Here is a 14388-nt window from a genome sequence, read left to right on the forward strand (position 1 = left end):
CCTGAGACCATTTTCAAGTCAAATAGCTGTAGGAATGTGAAATTATGACACCCTGAAATCACAAGAATTGCCCTTTCACTGCTGCATCAGCAGATATTCAAAAATATATAAAAAAATGAAATCAAATTGTTTTCTGCATGTACCACCATATGCTCATTAAACATGTTCCCAGGTGCCTCTGAGAGCATTTTCAAGTTGTTTGACTGCAGCATTTTGAAATGATTGCTTTCCAAAATCACCACATCATACCATCCACTTCTGTATAAGAAGCTATTTAAAAATCCATGAAAAATATAAATCAGCTTGTTTCTTTGCAAACTCCCCAGTATTCTTGTTCAGCATGTCACTGGGTACTCCTTTTGATTAACTTACATCTTGTCTAACAGCTGCATCAAGGGGCAAGTTAAAGGTCAAAGGTCTCTCTCTCTATTTGTCCCATTAGTGTCATCAGCCTTCCTGCCAGCTCACCCTTAGTACCACCAATAAGTCTCTTTTTGGGTGTCTTGTTTGTCAACAATGTGTTCTCATATTGTTCCAAGTTTTAGAATTTGCCATTTCTCCTGTCTTCTGCAGCTAATACAACAATAAAATGATAATAAAAGACCTATAAAATATTTGATATTTTAGCCTCTTTAATTGTCCGTAACTTGCTTGGTACAAAAGCACAATATTAAAAGCAAATAAATGGAACACATTTATCATTTAGCAGCGTATGAGGAAATTCTTGTGATTTCAAGATGTCGTAATTTCATATTCCTACAGCTTTTTGACTTGAAAATGGTCTCAGTTGTTGTGGAGGACATCTTTAATAAGTATTTGGTAGAGTTTTCAGAAAACAATTTGATTTCAATTTTTTTAATGTATTTTTGAATATCTGCTGATGCAGCAGTGTATGAGAAAATGTTTGTGATTTCAAGATGTCGTAATTAGGGATGCGCCAATCCGATATTCAGTATCGGTATCGGTCCGATCCTCGCTTAGATTACTGGATCGGATATCGGAAAAAAATTAAAAATGCAATCCGATCCGATCCAGCTACTGTGAGCGAAACGTTCACAGTAGCTGCATTACAGTTCTCCGTTGTCTTCTTCTTCTTGTGGGTTTGCGGTTGACCAAACCAGCTGAGAGCTGCATTAGCGACACCTACTGGAATGGAGTGGGGGATCAGGAGTTAGAAAACCCCCTCAGATTCTATAAAGTTCTCCGTCGCCTCGACGGATTCCCTTTGACACTAAGAGGATAATCGCTGAATGTTTTTCCGCCTCCACCGCTCTCTACCGTGTTTGTGTGTTGTGCTCGCGGTGCTGAGAATTTCAGCTATTTTTTTTCTCTACTTCAGCTCCCGGACATACTGCTAGCGAGCGCCGCTTTTAGCGCTAGCGATCGTCCGGTACCGCAAGGACCCCTTCCCCGTCAAAATACTTTTCATACTTTAATCCCTGATTAGTGACTAAATATAGACCTGCAGTAGAAACGTATTTAGAAGAATACTTGTGAATATAAAGCATTAGAAGATTACGCTCATGCAGCCCCCAGTTTTTCAACATAAACACTGATAGCACAACAACAGCAGTCAGCTGTTTTACCTGCAGTCTGTCTGGACAAGCGCAAAGAGGTGGAGCCGCTGAGCTCAGATGGAGCGGAAGGAAATGTTTTTCTAGTGTCCAAAAGAAGCTTTTTCCCCGTAACCTCCATTAAACCTTTCCTGGGAAATAACTGGAGGTCCTTCATCAACCACCTGATCAGTAAGTGAAGAAAAGAGAACTATGTAGCTGCTCCATCCACCCTGTTTGTTTCACACAGAGAAAAACTGCAGTATGGAGATCAACTGTTAATACGAAAAAAGTATTTCTTAATGTAATAATAATAGAATAATCAGTTGCTAAAATAATCGATAGTTAACATATGCAAAGTTATCAAAAATGGCACTAAATTATAGTATTTAAGTCTGTTAAAGTATAGACAGCTAAATTTACGAGGTGCACCTAAAGGCAGCATGGGTTGAACCGCATACACTGATGTAGATACGCAATTTTTTTTTCCAAGCGCGGATGACGTGACTCCGGTTAAAGGGGAGTGTGTGCCAGCCCGGCAGCCAGACTCTTACCTTCAACGGGTAACAGCAGCAGTAATCAGCGTCTGCATGCCAAATTTCGATCATTCGCCACAGGACACGAAATTGTTACATTTCAAATATGCATTGTCCAATCTTTCCCAAACGTCACATCCTTGATTAAAGTGTGAGTCTGGACACATATGCCAATAGTAGGTCACATTGGTAGTGCCACCTCGTGGCAACAGGAAATCAGCTGTAGTTCGATCATCATCATCCCATGAGCATAAAATTTTCATTGGTGGGTCGATGCATTTATGCAGCAGCATTAATTCATCAATTTTTCTAAGATTTATTTACAGCCTCTTTTTTCATCTATGTACTCTGTGATGCTTGTTGGTCACTGACTGTTCTTTGTTTTTGATGGACATGGTGACCCAGGTGTAGAGTAGACTTGGAAAGCTTTACATAGACAGACCAGTAATGTGGGACATTATGACCATCAGACTGCAAGTAGTAGGATTTCTGATCTGTCTTCAGCAGTATTAGTATTTGACAGTTGTGCACTAGGTTGATCTCTGCACTGCTTGTAACTTCCAAGATTCAGGACCCACGTCACTGATTTTCATGTGGAGTTTGAGAGCATCTTTATACCCCCCCCCCCCCCCCCCCCCCCACTCCCACTCCACACCCCCAGCAGCACTGGCCCAAGGCAGCAATTTGGGCAATTCAGTTTTTTACAAATGATGAATGGGCAGTGTCGGTGTATCTGTAAAAAGTGAGTGATTTGCATAAATGTATGTCAGGATCAGGCCTGAAATGTGGTGCCTGCAGAGTGAATCCTGCTCTTTATCTCCTGTTCAGACAGTTTTGCTGTGATTGTGTTTCCAGGGTTTCTCTGCACACCTCCATTGCAACTTCAGCAGCTTCATGGGGTAAATCTGCACACAACCTGCTGAATTAAGTTTGTAACTCAACAGCTTGGTCACTGTGTGTTTATTTTAAAACTCCAATTTGATCGATTTCTGCATCATTAAACAATACCTAAAACTATAAATCACTTATCTGTAAGTAAGAACCAATCAGTATAAAAGTCATTTGTTTGATCTGATGCTAAAAATAAAGAAACAGAAACATAAAGAGCAGCTGATTAGATTTATAAAGAGTACAGCAGGAATCAATTACAGTGATCAGAGATCAATACAAATACTTCAGTCCAATGTTACTACAGTTAAAATACACTGAAAGGAAATGTTACATCGGCACATCTGGATGTTATTTCTTCACATCTGGACATCACAGGATCAGGCGTGCACCCTGGCGAGCCTCCAGCTGTTTGTGTAAACAGAAATTTTTGGACCCCAAAGCTTCAGATTTTAGAAAAAAACAGCGGCAGTGACGTCACATCATTAAACCTGAACACATCAATACGCTCAGTTAGTCCCAGACTTTCAAAGCACTTTTGGGTCCTGATGTTAGAGATTTATTCATGTTTTCAAACTCTTCAGGATGTCATGTGACCTCATGGGGAATGGGACCACAACGCATGTTATCAGGATCAAATCTGATCAGAGCTGATCAGTCAGAGATAATCAAATAGAGATTACAGGTATCAGGACAGTGATTACCAGCTTTCTTTGTTAAAGTGTTCTGCTAAGTTGCTTAATCAGCTTCAAAACCTGCAGTTCCTCTGGCATCCAGCAGAGGCGCCACAGGGAGTCAGTCCCCATAGACTCTCATGTTAAAACATTCCAGCAGAAATAAGCATGTTTACAGTCTGATACAGAAACTGCTTTGGCCTCTGTAGCTAATTTCCCCTTAACAGCTTCATAACAGGGAGGATGTTTCTAAAACTCCCCTGTTTAAACTGCAATATTAGGGGCGCGGTCTCTTTGACTGACCCCCCCCCCCCCCCCCCCCCGTGGTCACATGATCTCATCATCACCATACACAGTGGCGTGTGTGGTGTTGCTTTTTTTTAAAGAAACAAACACGTTCAAACGTTTTCTACATTAAACACCGTCCTTCATTATCATTATCACCACTGCACAACACGAGGAGCTGACATCATTACCTCCACATGCCAAAACAAACAAGGTGATTGGTCAATTCAACCAATGTCCTGCACAAATATAAGAGACACAGCCATGCTAACATGCTAAGAGAAGGCGCTTCATGCTCCTTAAAAACACACCTGATCTACAGTCCAGCACTATGTGACTCCCAATGCCCCAAAACCCATGTCTGACCACACCTCCTCCCAGTCCTCCCTGTGACACGTTTAAAAAAAACGTTTATATAATGTTCAAGTTCTGACTCGGGAGGTGTTTGGTTCCTTGGAATCAGATGCCTCTAAAACTAAAACATTCTGGTCAAATAGCAAATGGCTGAGATGGCTGCTGGTCCAAAGGCATTCTGGGTATTGTAGTGTGGTGTGTCTAAGATTCAAAGAATAAATAAAATTTGGTCTGCTTCAAACAAACTGTAAAAATCATCCAGATCAGACCAGATCCAGGCCCAGCTCCACATCCTGCAGTCACATTTACAAACACATAAACAAACAAACATCAAGGTCGAAGGTCAACCTAGTGATCTGATTACATGACCCAGTTTGCTTGAAACAGAATGAAACCCCAACCCTCAAATAATTTGCCAGTTAGACCCTCCCCTTTTGGCTCCGCCCATTCCAGCAGACACGATGATGTAAACAGGCCACATGGTTTTATTTCCTGTTTCTAACTTAACAGCAACTGTCAGAAAGTGTTCCAGAACAAATGATTTGGTCTAAAAACTGTAAAACAGGAAATGGCATCATATCCAGCAGTCTTAAGAGTCTGATGTCTGTCTGTGACATCACAGTGACATCAGCAGAAGTCCCTGAGGTCGTCAGGTGTAGGTGGGAGGTTAACTCTCGGTCTCCTCAGGGATGTCCTGTAGATCTGAGGAGTCAGAGGTAATTTGTTACCATGGAGACCATCATAATGCCATAGTTTTTCCAATAATCCATACATCCCACAATTATTGACCAGTTGTACTGACCTCTGGGACTGTCAGAGCGAGGAGAGATCTTCATCACTTCCTCCTCTTCATTTCCTTCTTGGACGCCATCTAACTGGTCAACTGGATCCTGGGTGGCTAGTGGGGCGAGGGGGCGGAGCTCCAGTTCCCGACTGCTACGCCTCCTGTTGACCTGTCAACGGATAAGCAAGGTTTATTTCAGTGTCATCAACTCATCGCGCCTCAGTTTCCTGTGAACACTCGACTCACCTGTTCTCCTTTTATGACATCACTCTTTTCTCCATTTTTGCTCCGCTTCCTGCTGCCTGGCTCCGCCCTCTCCCAGTTTTGGTCCTCCTCTCTCAGACGGAGCCGTGTCACTTCCTCCTGCAGCAGCTCTACCTGCCGTCGCAGCAGGACCGCCTCCCCGCTAGCATCCAATCCCGTGTCCCTTGACAGCGACCGGCTGAGGCGGGGGCCAGGGGCGGAGCTGGGGTTGGTGGACGTGGTGGACCCTACATTGACCAACAGTGCTAGGATCGAGTCCTGACGAATCACAGCAGCCTGGGTGTGGAGTCAGTAAGTCAATATGCATCAATAATAAACATGTTGAAAAAATGAATGCTTTAATCATTTATATAAATTAATTACTGCAATAAAAATTAAAAATAAAACAAATATTGTGAAAAAGTTTCAGACCTGCAGGGCATGAAGCTGAGTGCTCAGACTGACCAACCGCTGATGGACTTCCTGCAGAGAGGACAGGTGAGGCTATTAAAACTTCTCTGCATGGATAGAAATGAGGTACATCAAAATATATCTAACTGTGTTCATATTACAGTTGGAACACAGTCGGGACACAGCTGGAAAACAGCTGAGACGCAGCTGAAATACAAGAGGGACACAGCTGGAACACAGCTGGAACACAGACAGTGGGAACACAGGTGGAACATAGTGGGAACATTGGGGGAACACAGCCAGGTTACAGAACACAGCTGGAACACAGCTAGGACACAGCTAAAATACAACCAGAATTTAGCTGAAATACAACAGGAATACAGCTGGAAATGAGCTGGAACACAAGTGAAAATCAGTTAGGACACAACCAAAATACAGCTGGAAAAAAAAGCTGGAACACAGCTGGCATACAGTCAGAAAAGGGCCAGAACACAGCTGAAATACAACAGAAACACAGCCGGGACACAGCTAGTTCATACTTGAAACACAGCTGCATCACAGCTGATACACTGAAATACTTCTGTAGCTTCAGAATTCGTGTAGCTCGTTTGACATGTGGGTAACAGGAGGTCTGAGGATTAGATAAAGAGAGATGCAGTCTCTGTGGTCAAAAAACAGGAAGTAGGCATTACCTCGTTCAGGGATCGTTCCTGCAGCTGGTTACCGTTTCTGTCCTGAAAGAAACAAAGGTTGAAACTCAGTGAAGCGGAGACAAGGTGCTATAGACCTTCTCTTATTCTGAAATGAACAGATACCATTCACAAAAATATAAACAGCTGAGCCGCCGCCCAAATTCTTTTTGTCATTTACACGATTTTTCTGAAGAACTGAGGTCCTGTTCAGCTGAAGGTAAATATTCAAAAACCAGTGAAGGTTCACTGCCTCTCCAACTACAGCTGCTCAAAAATCATCTGAAATATGTGGACTGATCAGGTGATGCCTTCACCTGAAGATACGGACTCTGAGGCAGACCCTGCTCCCTGCGGTCTGCTGAGGAGACTGTTTTATGAGCTGCATTTGATGATGTTATAAATAAATGAAACGCGGCGGACAATCAGCCATGTAAGTCATCTGTGCAGCGAGACATAAATGAGCCCCTCACTCCTGCTTCAGAGTTCGATTCTTTTTAAAAACTAAAGAAACTGTTCAAACACAATCAGAGCGGAAGGTCAAAGGTGAGCAGGATGTTTACCTTTGAGGATTTATCGTTCAAGTCAAAGGAGCCGTTCACAGAACCAGAGTCACTATCTGAGAGAACAAGAGAGACAGGTCATCAAACAGCAGCAGGTCAATGACGTCTACAGTTCTAACAGAAAAGAGCAGAGAGTGGGCGGAGCACAAATAGGTGTCAGGTGACTCACCGCTGATTTCCTGGTTGCCATTGGTTATGGAGGATTTGTGGATGCTGGAGTCTGACAGCAGTTCCGTCAGTCTGTCGACTGAAAAAGAAAACGACCTCTGGTGAATGACTGATCGGCTGGATTAAGTGTATAGAAAGTACTAAAATTAAGAAATAAGTTTAAATAAATATAAAAATAATTACAAAAATGTCAGTGACACGAGGCACTAAACACTAAGTCTTTGAAGTGGTAGTGGCAGTGGCGCAGTGGGCATGTGCTCACCTTGCAACTGGAGGGTTGCTGGTTCGAGTCCCTGTCTGAGTGCATGCTGTCATTGTGTTCCTAGGCAAGACACTTAACCCACATTGCCTAAGTGTGAATGTGGCTGTGTGTTTGGTGGTGGTCGGAGGGGCCGTAGGCGCAAATTGGCAGCCACGCCTCCGTCAGACTGCCCCAGGACAGCTGTGGCTACATTAGTAGCTTACCACCACCAGGTATGATTGAGGTGTGAATTAGGGTTTAATCCCGGGATCCGGGATTCCCGGGAAATGCGATCAGAACCATTTCCCGTTTCCCGGGAAACGTTAGACGGGAAACCGGGAAAAAAGTCGCGCGCGTCGCTTTGACTTTCAGAAAGAAAAGAAAGCTTCAGAAAGTTAAATTTAAGGAAATATTGAGAGAAGGGTTCGTTTAATGCGAAAAGCATTACTCTTCATTTCAGGCACGTTCAGCCTCCGTTTAAGGCTTCAGCCTTCATCTCAAGCGTTTTAATAGAGGTATTACACAGTTGTACTTTTTTCCTCTTTAATTTGTTGAAATCGTAGGCAATGTGTTTACCCTAAGGTATTTTGTATTATATAATTCTATATTATTATATATTGTTATATTGCATTATATAGCCTATAAAATATGCCTGCCCTGAACAATAAAGAAATATCTGTTTAACTTCGAGTGTTTCTTTTCCTCGTTTGCAGCCGCTTACTAACAATCATGAATTAGGATACGGGCCTAATGTGTGAAGAAATTATCATGAAATAGATTGCTTTAACATATTTCGCTTTTAAAATGGAGTTGAGTAAAATGTATATTTTTTAGGCTATAAGGATTGGCCAGTTTTTCAAAAGACGATTCACAGCGAACCTACTTTAACCCTCAGACACGGTGTTATAAATTTGCTGTTGCCAGAATGGCAATGACCAAGTCGTGGTGCATTACTCAAGGCCCTGTGTTATGTCATATTATAGTGAAGTACGGTAGTTAACTTTTCAATGACTATTACAGCGTTCCACTGGTGGAGATATAGCGCAACAGATGTCGCCACGACAGCGTGGCTGAGCCTTTATCAATGCTGTGGAGATGAACCGTATTGTTTTGCACCAGCAGTTGTAAAATAGCTTGTTATAATTCCATGTACAATGGAGGAATATTCGAATTATATTTGTTAAGAGAGTGTTGAGGAACGATACAACACCGCATAGCTCGAGCACTCGAATGTCGAGATGTAGGTTTTATTGCATTAATCAAGCCGACGTTGCCCCCTACTGGGCATAACAGGACATAGCTGGAAAGCTACCTCTACAATATCACAATAGGTTAAGGCCGACACAGGCTACAGAAGGCCTAATTAAAATAAAAAAATAAATAAACTTTTTCCCGGGATTCCCGGGAAATGGCTCATCATTTCCCGGGATTTGATTCATGTCATTTTCGGGAAAAATATTAAACCCTAGTGTGAATGAATAGTGCATGAAATTGTAAAGCATCTTTGAGTGTCTAGAAAAGCGCTATATAAGACTAATGCATTATTATTGTTAGTGCAAACAGAAGTAGCTTATATAGGTACCTGATTAATTTGGTGATATTGGTTGTGTTGGTGGATAGGAGGGGAGGGGTGGTCAGGATCAGGGGTTTAAGTTAACGTTCGTGCTGAGTATTTTGTATTTTCGAGTTTTCTACTTTTTTCGTGTAACTGGCCTGTCCAGCTTAGTCGCTTGTGTTTATTTGGTTAAAGAAAGTTTTTGTATAGTTCAGCTCTTGCCCGCGTCCTCCTTTGAGGTCCTCTCCGCCCTGCCTGCAGCACCCAGCCGTGACATTTAACATCCATGTAGATGCTGAGAATGACAGCCTCAACACTGCATTTAATCTATTGTTAGATTCAATTGGCTTCTCTCAAAATGTAAAGGAGCCCACCCACCACTTTAATCATACTCTGGATCTTGTCCTGACATATGGCATAGAAACTGAAGACTTAACAGTATTCCCTGAAAGCCCCCTCCTGTCTGATCATTTCTTAGTAACATTTACATTTACTTTAATGGATTACACAGCAGTGGGGAATAAGTTTTATTACAGTAGAAGTCTTTCTGAAAGTGCTGTAACTAAGTTTAAGGATCTAATTCCTTCATTGTTATGCTCTTCAGTGCCAACACAGTGCAGAGCAGCTACCTAAACTCTGCTCCCAGTGAGGTCGATTATCTCGTCAATAGTTTTACATCCTCACTGCGTATAACTTTGGATACTGTGGCTCCTCTGAAAAGGAAAGCTTCAAATCAGAAGTGCCTGACTCCGTTGTATAATTCACAAACGCACAGCTTAAATTCGTGGCAGTGGCGCAGTGGGTAGGTGCTCGCCTTGCAGCCGGAAGGTTGCAGGTTCGAGCCCCTGTCCCTGCGCTGCGTTGTGTCCTTGGGCAAGACACTTAAACCACATTGCCTAATGGTAGCGCTGGTCTCTGGCTGCATGACCGCAGATGCTCGTCTCTGGATGAGTGATCTGGAACGATCATTTCATTGTGTACCTTGTGCGCACAATGACAATGAGTTGAATCTAATCTAATCTAAAGCAGATAACCCGAAAGCTGGAGAGGGAATGGCGTCTCACTAAATTAGAAGATGCTCATTTAGCCTGGAAAAAGAGTTTGTTGTTCTAGAAAAAAGCCCTCCGTAAAGCTAGGACATCTTACTATTCATCATTAATTGAAGAAAATAAGAACAACCCCAGGTTTGTTTTCAGCACTGTAGCCAGGCTGACAAAGAGTCAGAGCTCTGTAGAGCCGAGTATTCCTTTCACTTTAACTAGTAGTGACTTCATGGATTTCTTTACAAATAAAATTTTAGACATTAGAGAAAAAATTATTCATAACCATCTCAAAGATTTATCTTCATGTTCGGCAGCTTTCAGCACTGCTGGTATTTGTTTAGACTCTGATTGATCTTTCTGAGTTAACTTCAATAGTTACTTCCTCCAAACCATCAATGTGTCTATTAGATCACATTCCTACTAGACTGTTCAAGGAAGTCCTACATTTATTACTTCTAGGCTGGATTATTGTAATTCATTATTATCAGGCTGTCCTAAAAGCTCCCTGAAAAGCCTTCAGCTGATCCAAAATGCTGCAGCTAGAGTACTGACAGGGACTAGAAAGAGAGAGCAGATTTCTCCCATATTGGCTTCTCTTCATTGGCTCCCTGTTAAATCTAGAATAGAATTTAAAATTCTTCTCCTCACCTACAAGGTCTTGAATAATCAGGCCCCATCTTATCTCAAAGACCTCATAGTACCATATCACCCTAATAGAGCACTTCACTCTCAGACTGCTGGCTTACTTGTGGTTCCTAGGATACTTAAGAGTAGAATGGGAGGCAGAGCCTTCAGCTTTCAGGCCCCTCTTCTGTGGAACCAGCTCCCAGCTTGGAGACAGACACCCTCTCTATTTTTAAGATTAGGCTTAAAACTTTCCTTTATGATCAAGCTTATAGTTAGGGCTGGATCAGGTGACCCTGAACCCTCCCTTAGTTATGCTGCTATAGGCCTAGGCTGCTGGGGGGTTCCCATGATGCACTGTTTCATTTCACTCACCTCATTTTACTCTGTTTATACTCCACTCTGCATTTAATCATTAGTTATTATTAATCTCTGTCTCTCCCCCCTCAGCAGATGACCCCCCCCTCCCTGAGCCTGGTTCTGCTGGAGGTTTCTTCCTGTTAAAGGGAGTTTTTCCTTTCCACTGTCACCAAGTGCTGCTCATAGGGGGTCGTTTTGACTGTTGGGTTTTCTCTGTATTATTGTAGGGTCTTGACCCACAATACAAAGCGCCTTAAAGTGACTGTTTGTGATTTGGTGCTATATAAATAAAATTGAATTGAATTTCACTGTCCTCTAATAAATATCAATTTAAAATATAAACCAGATCAACCACATCATCTCCATGAAATGAACATGATCTGCCTATTAAAGCGTTAGGACTTCTGTAAATGGTCCATCTTTCTGTGCCATACTGGACCAACAGAAACATTAGCACCTCCTCACCTTCACCAATGGCAGTGAGGAGAAGCGGCTCAGCCTGAGGAGCATGAGGAGTGTCAGCTCTGAAGAGGTTCCTGCAGGAGGACGAGATCTTGACCTCCACGTCTTCTTCTTCTTCTGCTTTTCCTCTTCCTGATGCCTCGACCAGGTCAGAAAACAGAGTGACGCGCTCCTGTAGGAGCTCTAGCACCTCCCTGTCCTTCTGCTGGATGTCAGCTGGAAGGAAGAAGACAAGGAGTGGGGAGGTTTCACTTTAAATTGTTTTAGGCATTAGGAGGAATGAAAGGAGAAGGAGCAGTAGGAGGAGCAGCACGAAGAGCAGTACCTCTGAGTCGGCGCAGTAACGCCTTATCTTCAGTCTCAATAAGAGGAAACTCATCTCTGGATGGACAGCTGCAGAAAAAATATGCCAGAACTTCAGAGTCTGCACACAGTAACTACAGTCCACAGTATCCTTTGTACTTTGTATCTTCTGAGCCCTGCTAGGTACTGCAGCTGTGCTCACCTGGTGGCGGCTTGCTGGATGCGGCTCATCCAGGTCTTCCGGTCTTCTTTTGATGACGCATGCAACTCGTACATCTCCGGAGGGGTGGAGTGACTGATCAAGTACATCCCTCGCTCCTGATTGGCTATGTCTCTGACAATCAGGTTTGTCAGTGAGACCACTGGAGACTTGTCCTGAAACACATATGTATATAGACAGGTGAGCCAACAGACAGGTGAGCAGACAGAAACAGAAGCACTTTAACAGAGGTCACCAGTAAAATTCAAAAAGGTTACTGGGGGCCATTTGGGTGTGTTTGGTTGTTAACAGGTGTGCTCAGGTGTGAACAGGTATGACTCACCAGTGATCCAACAAAGGTGAACTTTTGGTCTTTCTCCTGAAGGAAAACCAAGATGTCTGACATCAGCAGGACCTGCACATCTGGAGTCAAACACAGTCATAAGCCGTAAGCCCCCCCACATAGACATCATAGCAGGTTATAAAACCCTCTACCTTTCATCCTGGAGCCCTGGACCTTGCAGAGGAGAGTACCCTCATGCAGGAGCTTCCTCCTCAGCAGCTCTCCTCCTCTGAAAACTCCTCCTTCCCTGACCTCTGCCTGTGCCCGCGGATCCAGACGGGCCTGGATCTCCTGCAGCCTCCTGCTCCGGTCAAGCTCCAGGACTTCTCTGTCCACAGAGCTGATCAGTTCCTTCAGGAGGACCAACGCCCGGCTCAGAGCCTGCGCCTCCTCCTCACAGCCTGCAGGAAGTCACAGGCTCATCAGAGTCAGAAGTCAAATGTTATTAGAGGACGCTAAGGGTCAGAAGTCTCAGGTTACCTTTGGTGTTATCCAGGATTCTCTGGATGAGAACGGGGTACTTTGTGATCCGCTGCGTCACTAGTAGGATGCACTCCTGGACGCCATGACGGCGCAGCAGAGGACCACGACACACACGCTGAGCATTGCGAGAAAAGACAGAGACGGGAAGTCAACATCAGAACACCAGTTCAACCCGAGCTGGACCAGTCTGAACTGAACTGGACCAAACTGAACCAGTCTGCTGTAAACAGGTCCAAACTGGTCTGGTTCAGTCTCAGCAGGTGTGTGTCTCACCCTGATGAACTGTTGCAGTCTTCGGTCACGACCTAAAACTTCTTTGTAGAGTTTCACAGCTTTTGGATGTCGACTGCAAAACTCTGAATAAAGTTTCTTCAAATCATCGGCACTCTGCCCTGAAAACTACACACACACACATACACACACACACATAGATAGATATAGATAAACACATATACGCACACGTGTTGTGTAAACTCTGGTCTCTTTTACGTCTTCTCACTGATGTTCTGTGTTTTGATTCTGAGTTTTGCTGTGTTTAGAGTGGATGGACAGACAGACAGCGACCTCCTGACCTTTCCAAGTGAAATCTCAAGAACCCTAAATGTTAAGTTTACGTTGAAAAACTAAAGTCAGTTCTGGATGAACAGAAACTGAAAGAAGGAAAAAACTCAGATTTTATGTATTACAGTAATCAGGCTATAGCATGTCTACTTTCAGTTGAAGCCCTCGGTGTGTAGTTTCTTTGTTGCCCTTTTGTATAAACCTGTGTTCACACTGCGGGTACGAGGAGCTATCAGCTACATTCAGTTTTGTTTTGGGGTCTTCAATCATTAAAGTGAAACAGAATTGTTTTTTACTTGTATGAAACAAAAGTAGATATTATTAATAAATAATTATATATATTATAATATGTATAAAATTATATAAGTCTAGAAGGAGTCCCCCCCCCGGTTCTCAGCTCTCTGAATAGTCAGAGAGGCCCATGTTAGGTTGCGCACTGAGGTGCAGGTGGTGCTGTCGTACCAGTCGGACCAGCAGGTCTCCCAGCCTGCGCACCGTGAAGTTGGTGGAGCTGCCCTCCACCAGACCCTCTTTCCTCCTGTTCAGCAGCTCTGCCAGGAAGTTGGAATGAAACTCCAGCAGCTGGTCCAAACACGGGAAGATGGTGTGGACCACGCCCGCCTCCAGCATCACCTCCTCCAGCATCCCCCGCCGGTACACCCCCTCCATGATCCTCAACGTGCGGACATGGTGAAACTCGGTCTGGATCAACTCTGAGATAGAGAGACGGGATGAGAGAGACAGCTCGGTCAGTTTTCTTCTTCAGCTGTTGTGTGCACACATACATTAGTTACAGATAAATGTGAGCTCAAAATTCGGACACTGAGTTCAGTTTGATTTGAAACAATTACTCGAATTTCGTCAGCCTCCTGTTTTCAGGCTTCAGCTAAAGCTGACAGTAAACAAACAGCTGATTTTTAACTGTGTGTGGACCTGAGCTCAGGTCCTGCTGATCCCACTGATCCTAGTTTAATGTGTCTAAAGCATGCTGTTCCAGAGCTGCCCAGCCTTTTGTTTAAAAGTCTAATCTTTCAGTTCTGATCAATAATTTGAACCCTCTGGATTT

The 14388-nt window shown here is 43.5% G+C and overlaps 1 protein-coding gene and 1 long non-coding RNA gene across 2 annotated transcripts in view; one reads left to right on the forward strand and one right to left on the reverse strand.

The window, feature by feature from the left end:
* Positions 1–3963: 3963 nt before the first annotated feature.
* LOC115794768 (rho guanine nucleotide exchange factor 2-like) overlaps positions 3964–14388 on the reverse strand; it is a 40922-nt gene continuing 30497 nt past the window's right edge. The window contains exons 8-22 of the mRNA XM_030750416.1: positions 13785–14035; positions 13035–13160; positions 12759–12876; positions 12431–12679; positions 12279–12358; positions 11939–12111; positions 11759–11826; positions 11437–11649; positions 7150–7227; positions 6981–7036; positions 6421–6462; positions 5750–5800; positions 5321–5614; positions 5093–5243; positions 3964–4992 (exon numbers count right to left, since the gene is read on the reverse strand). Coding sequence (XP_030606276.1) covers positions 4958–4992; positions 5093–5243; positions 5321–5614; positions 5750–5800; positions 6421–6462; positions 6981–7036; positions 7150–7227; positions 11437–11649; positions 11759–11826; positions 11939–12111; positions 12279–12358; positions 12431–12679; positions 12759–12876; positions 13035–13160; positions 13785–14035 — 1985 coding nt within the window. The 3' untranslated portion in view covers positions 3964–4957. The remainder of the gene's footprint in view (positions 4993–5092; positions 5244–5320; positions 5615–5749; positions 5801–6420; positions 6463–6980; positions 7037–7149; positions 7228–11436; positions 11650–11758; positions 11827–11938; positions 12112–12278; positions 12359–12430; positions 12680–12758; positions 12877–13034; positions 13161–13784; positions 14036–14388) is intronic.
* Positions 5554–5997, forward strand: LOC115794769 (uncharacterized). The gene is made up of 3 exons (XR_004021199.1): positions 5554–5629; positions 5742–5815; positions 5892–5997. It is a non-coding gene; the product is annotated as an uncharacterized LOC115794769 (long non-coding RNA).

Source organism: Archocentrus centrarchus, chromosome 16, assembly GCF_007364275.1.
Source record: "Archocentrus centrarchus isolate MPI-CPG fArcCen1 chromosome 16, fArcCen1, whole genome shotgun sequence".
NCBI lineage: Eukaryota > Metazoa > Chordata > Actinopteri > Cichliformes > Cichlidae > Archocentrus > Archocentrus centrarchus.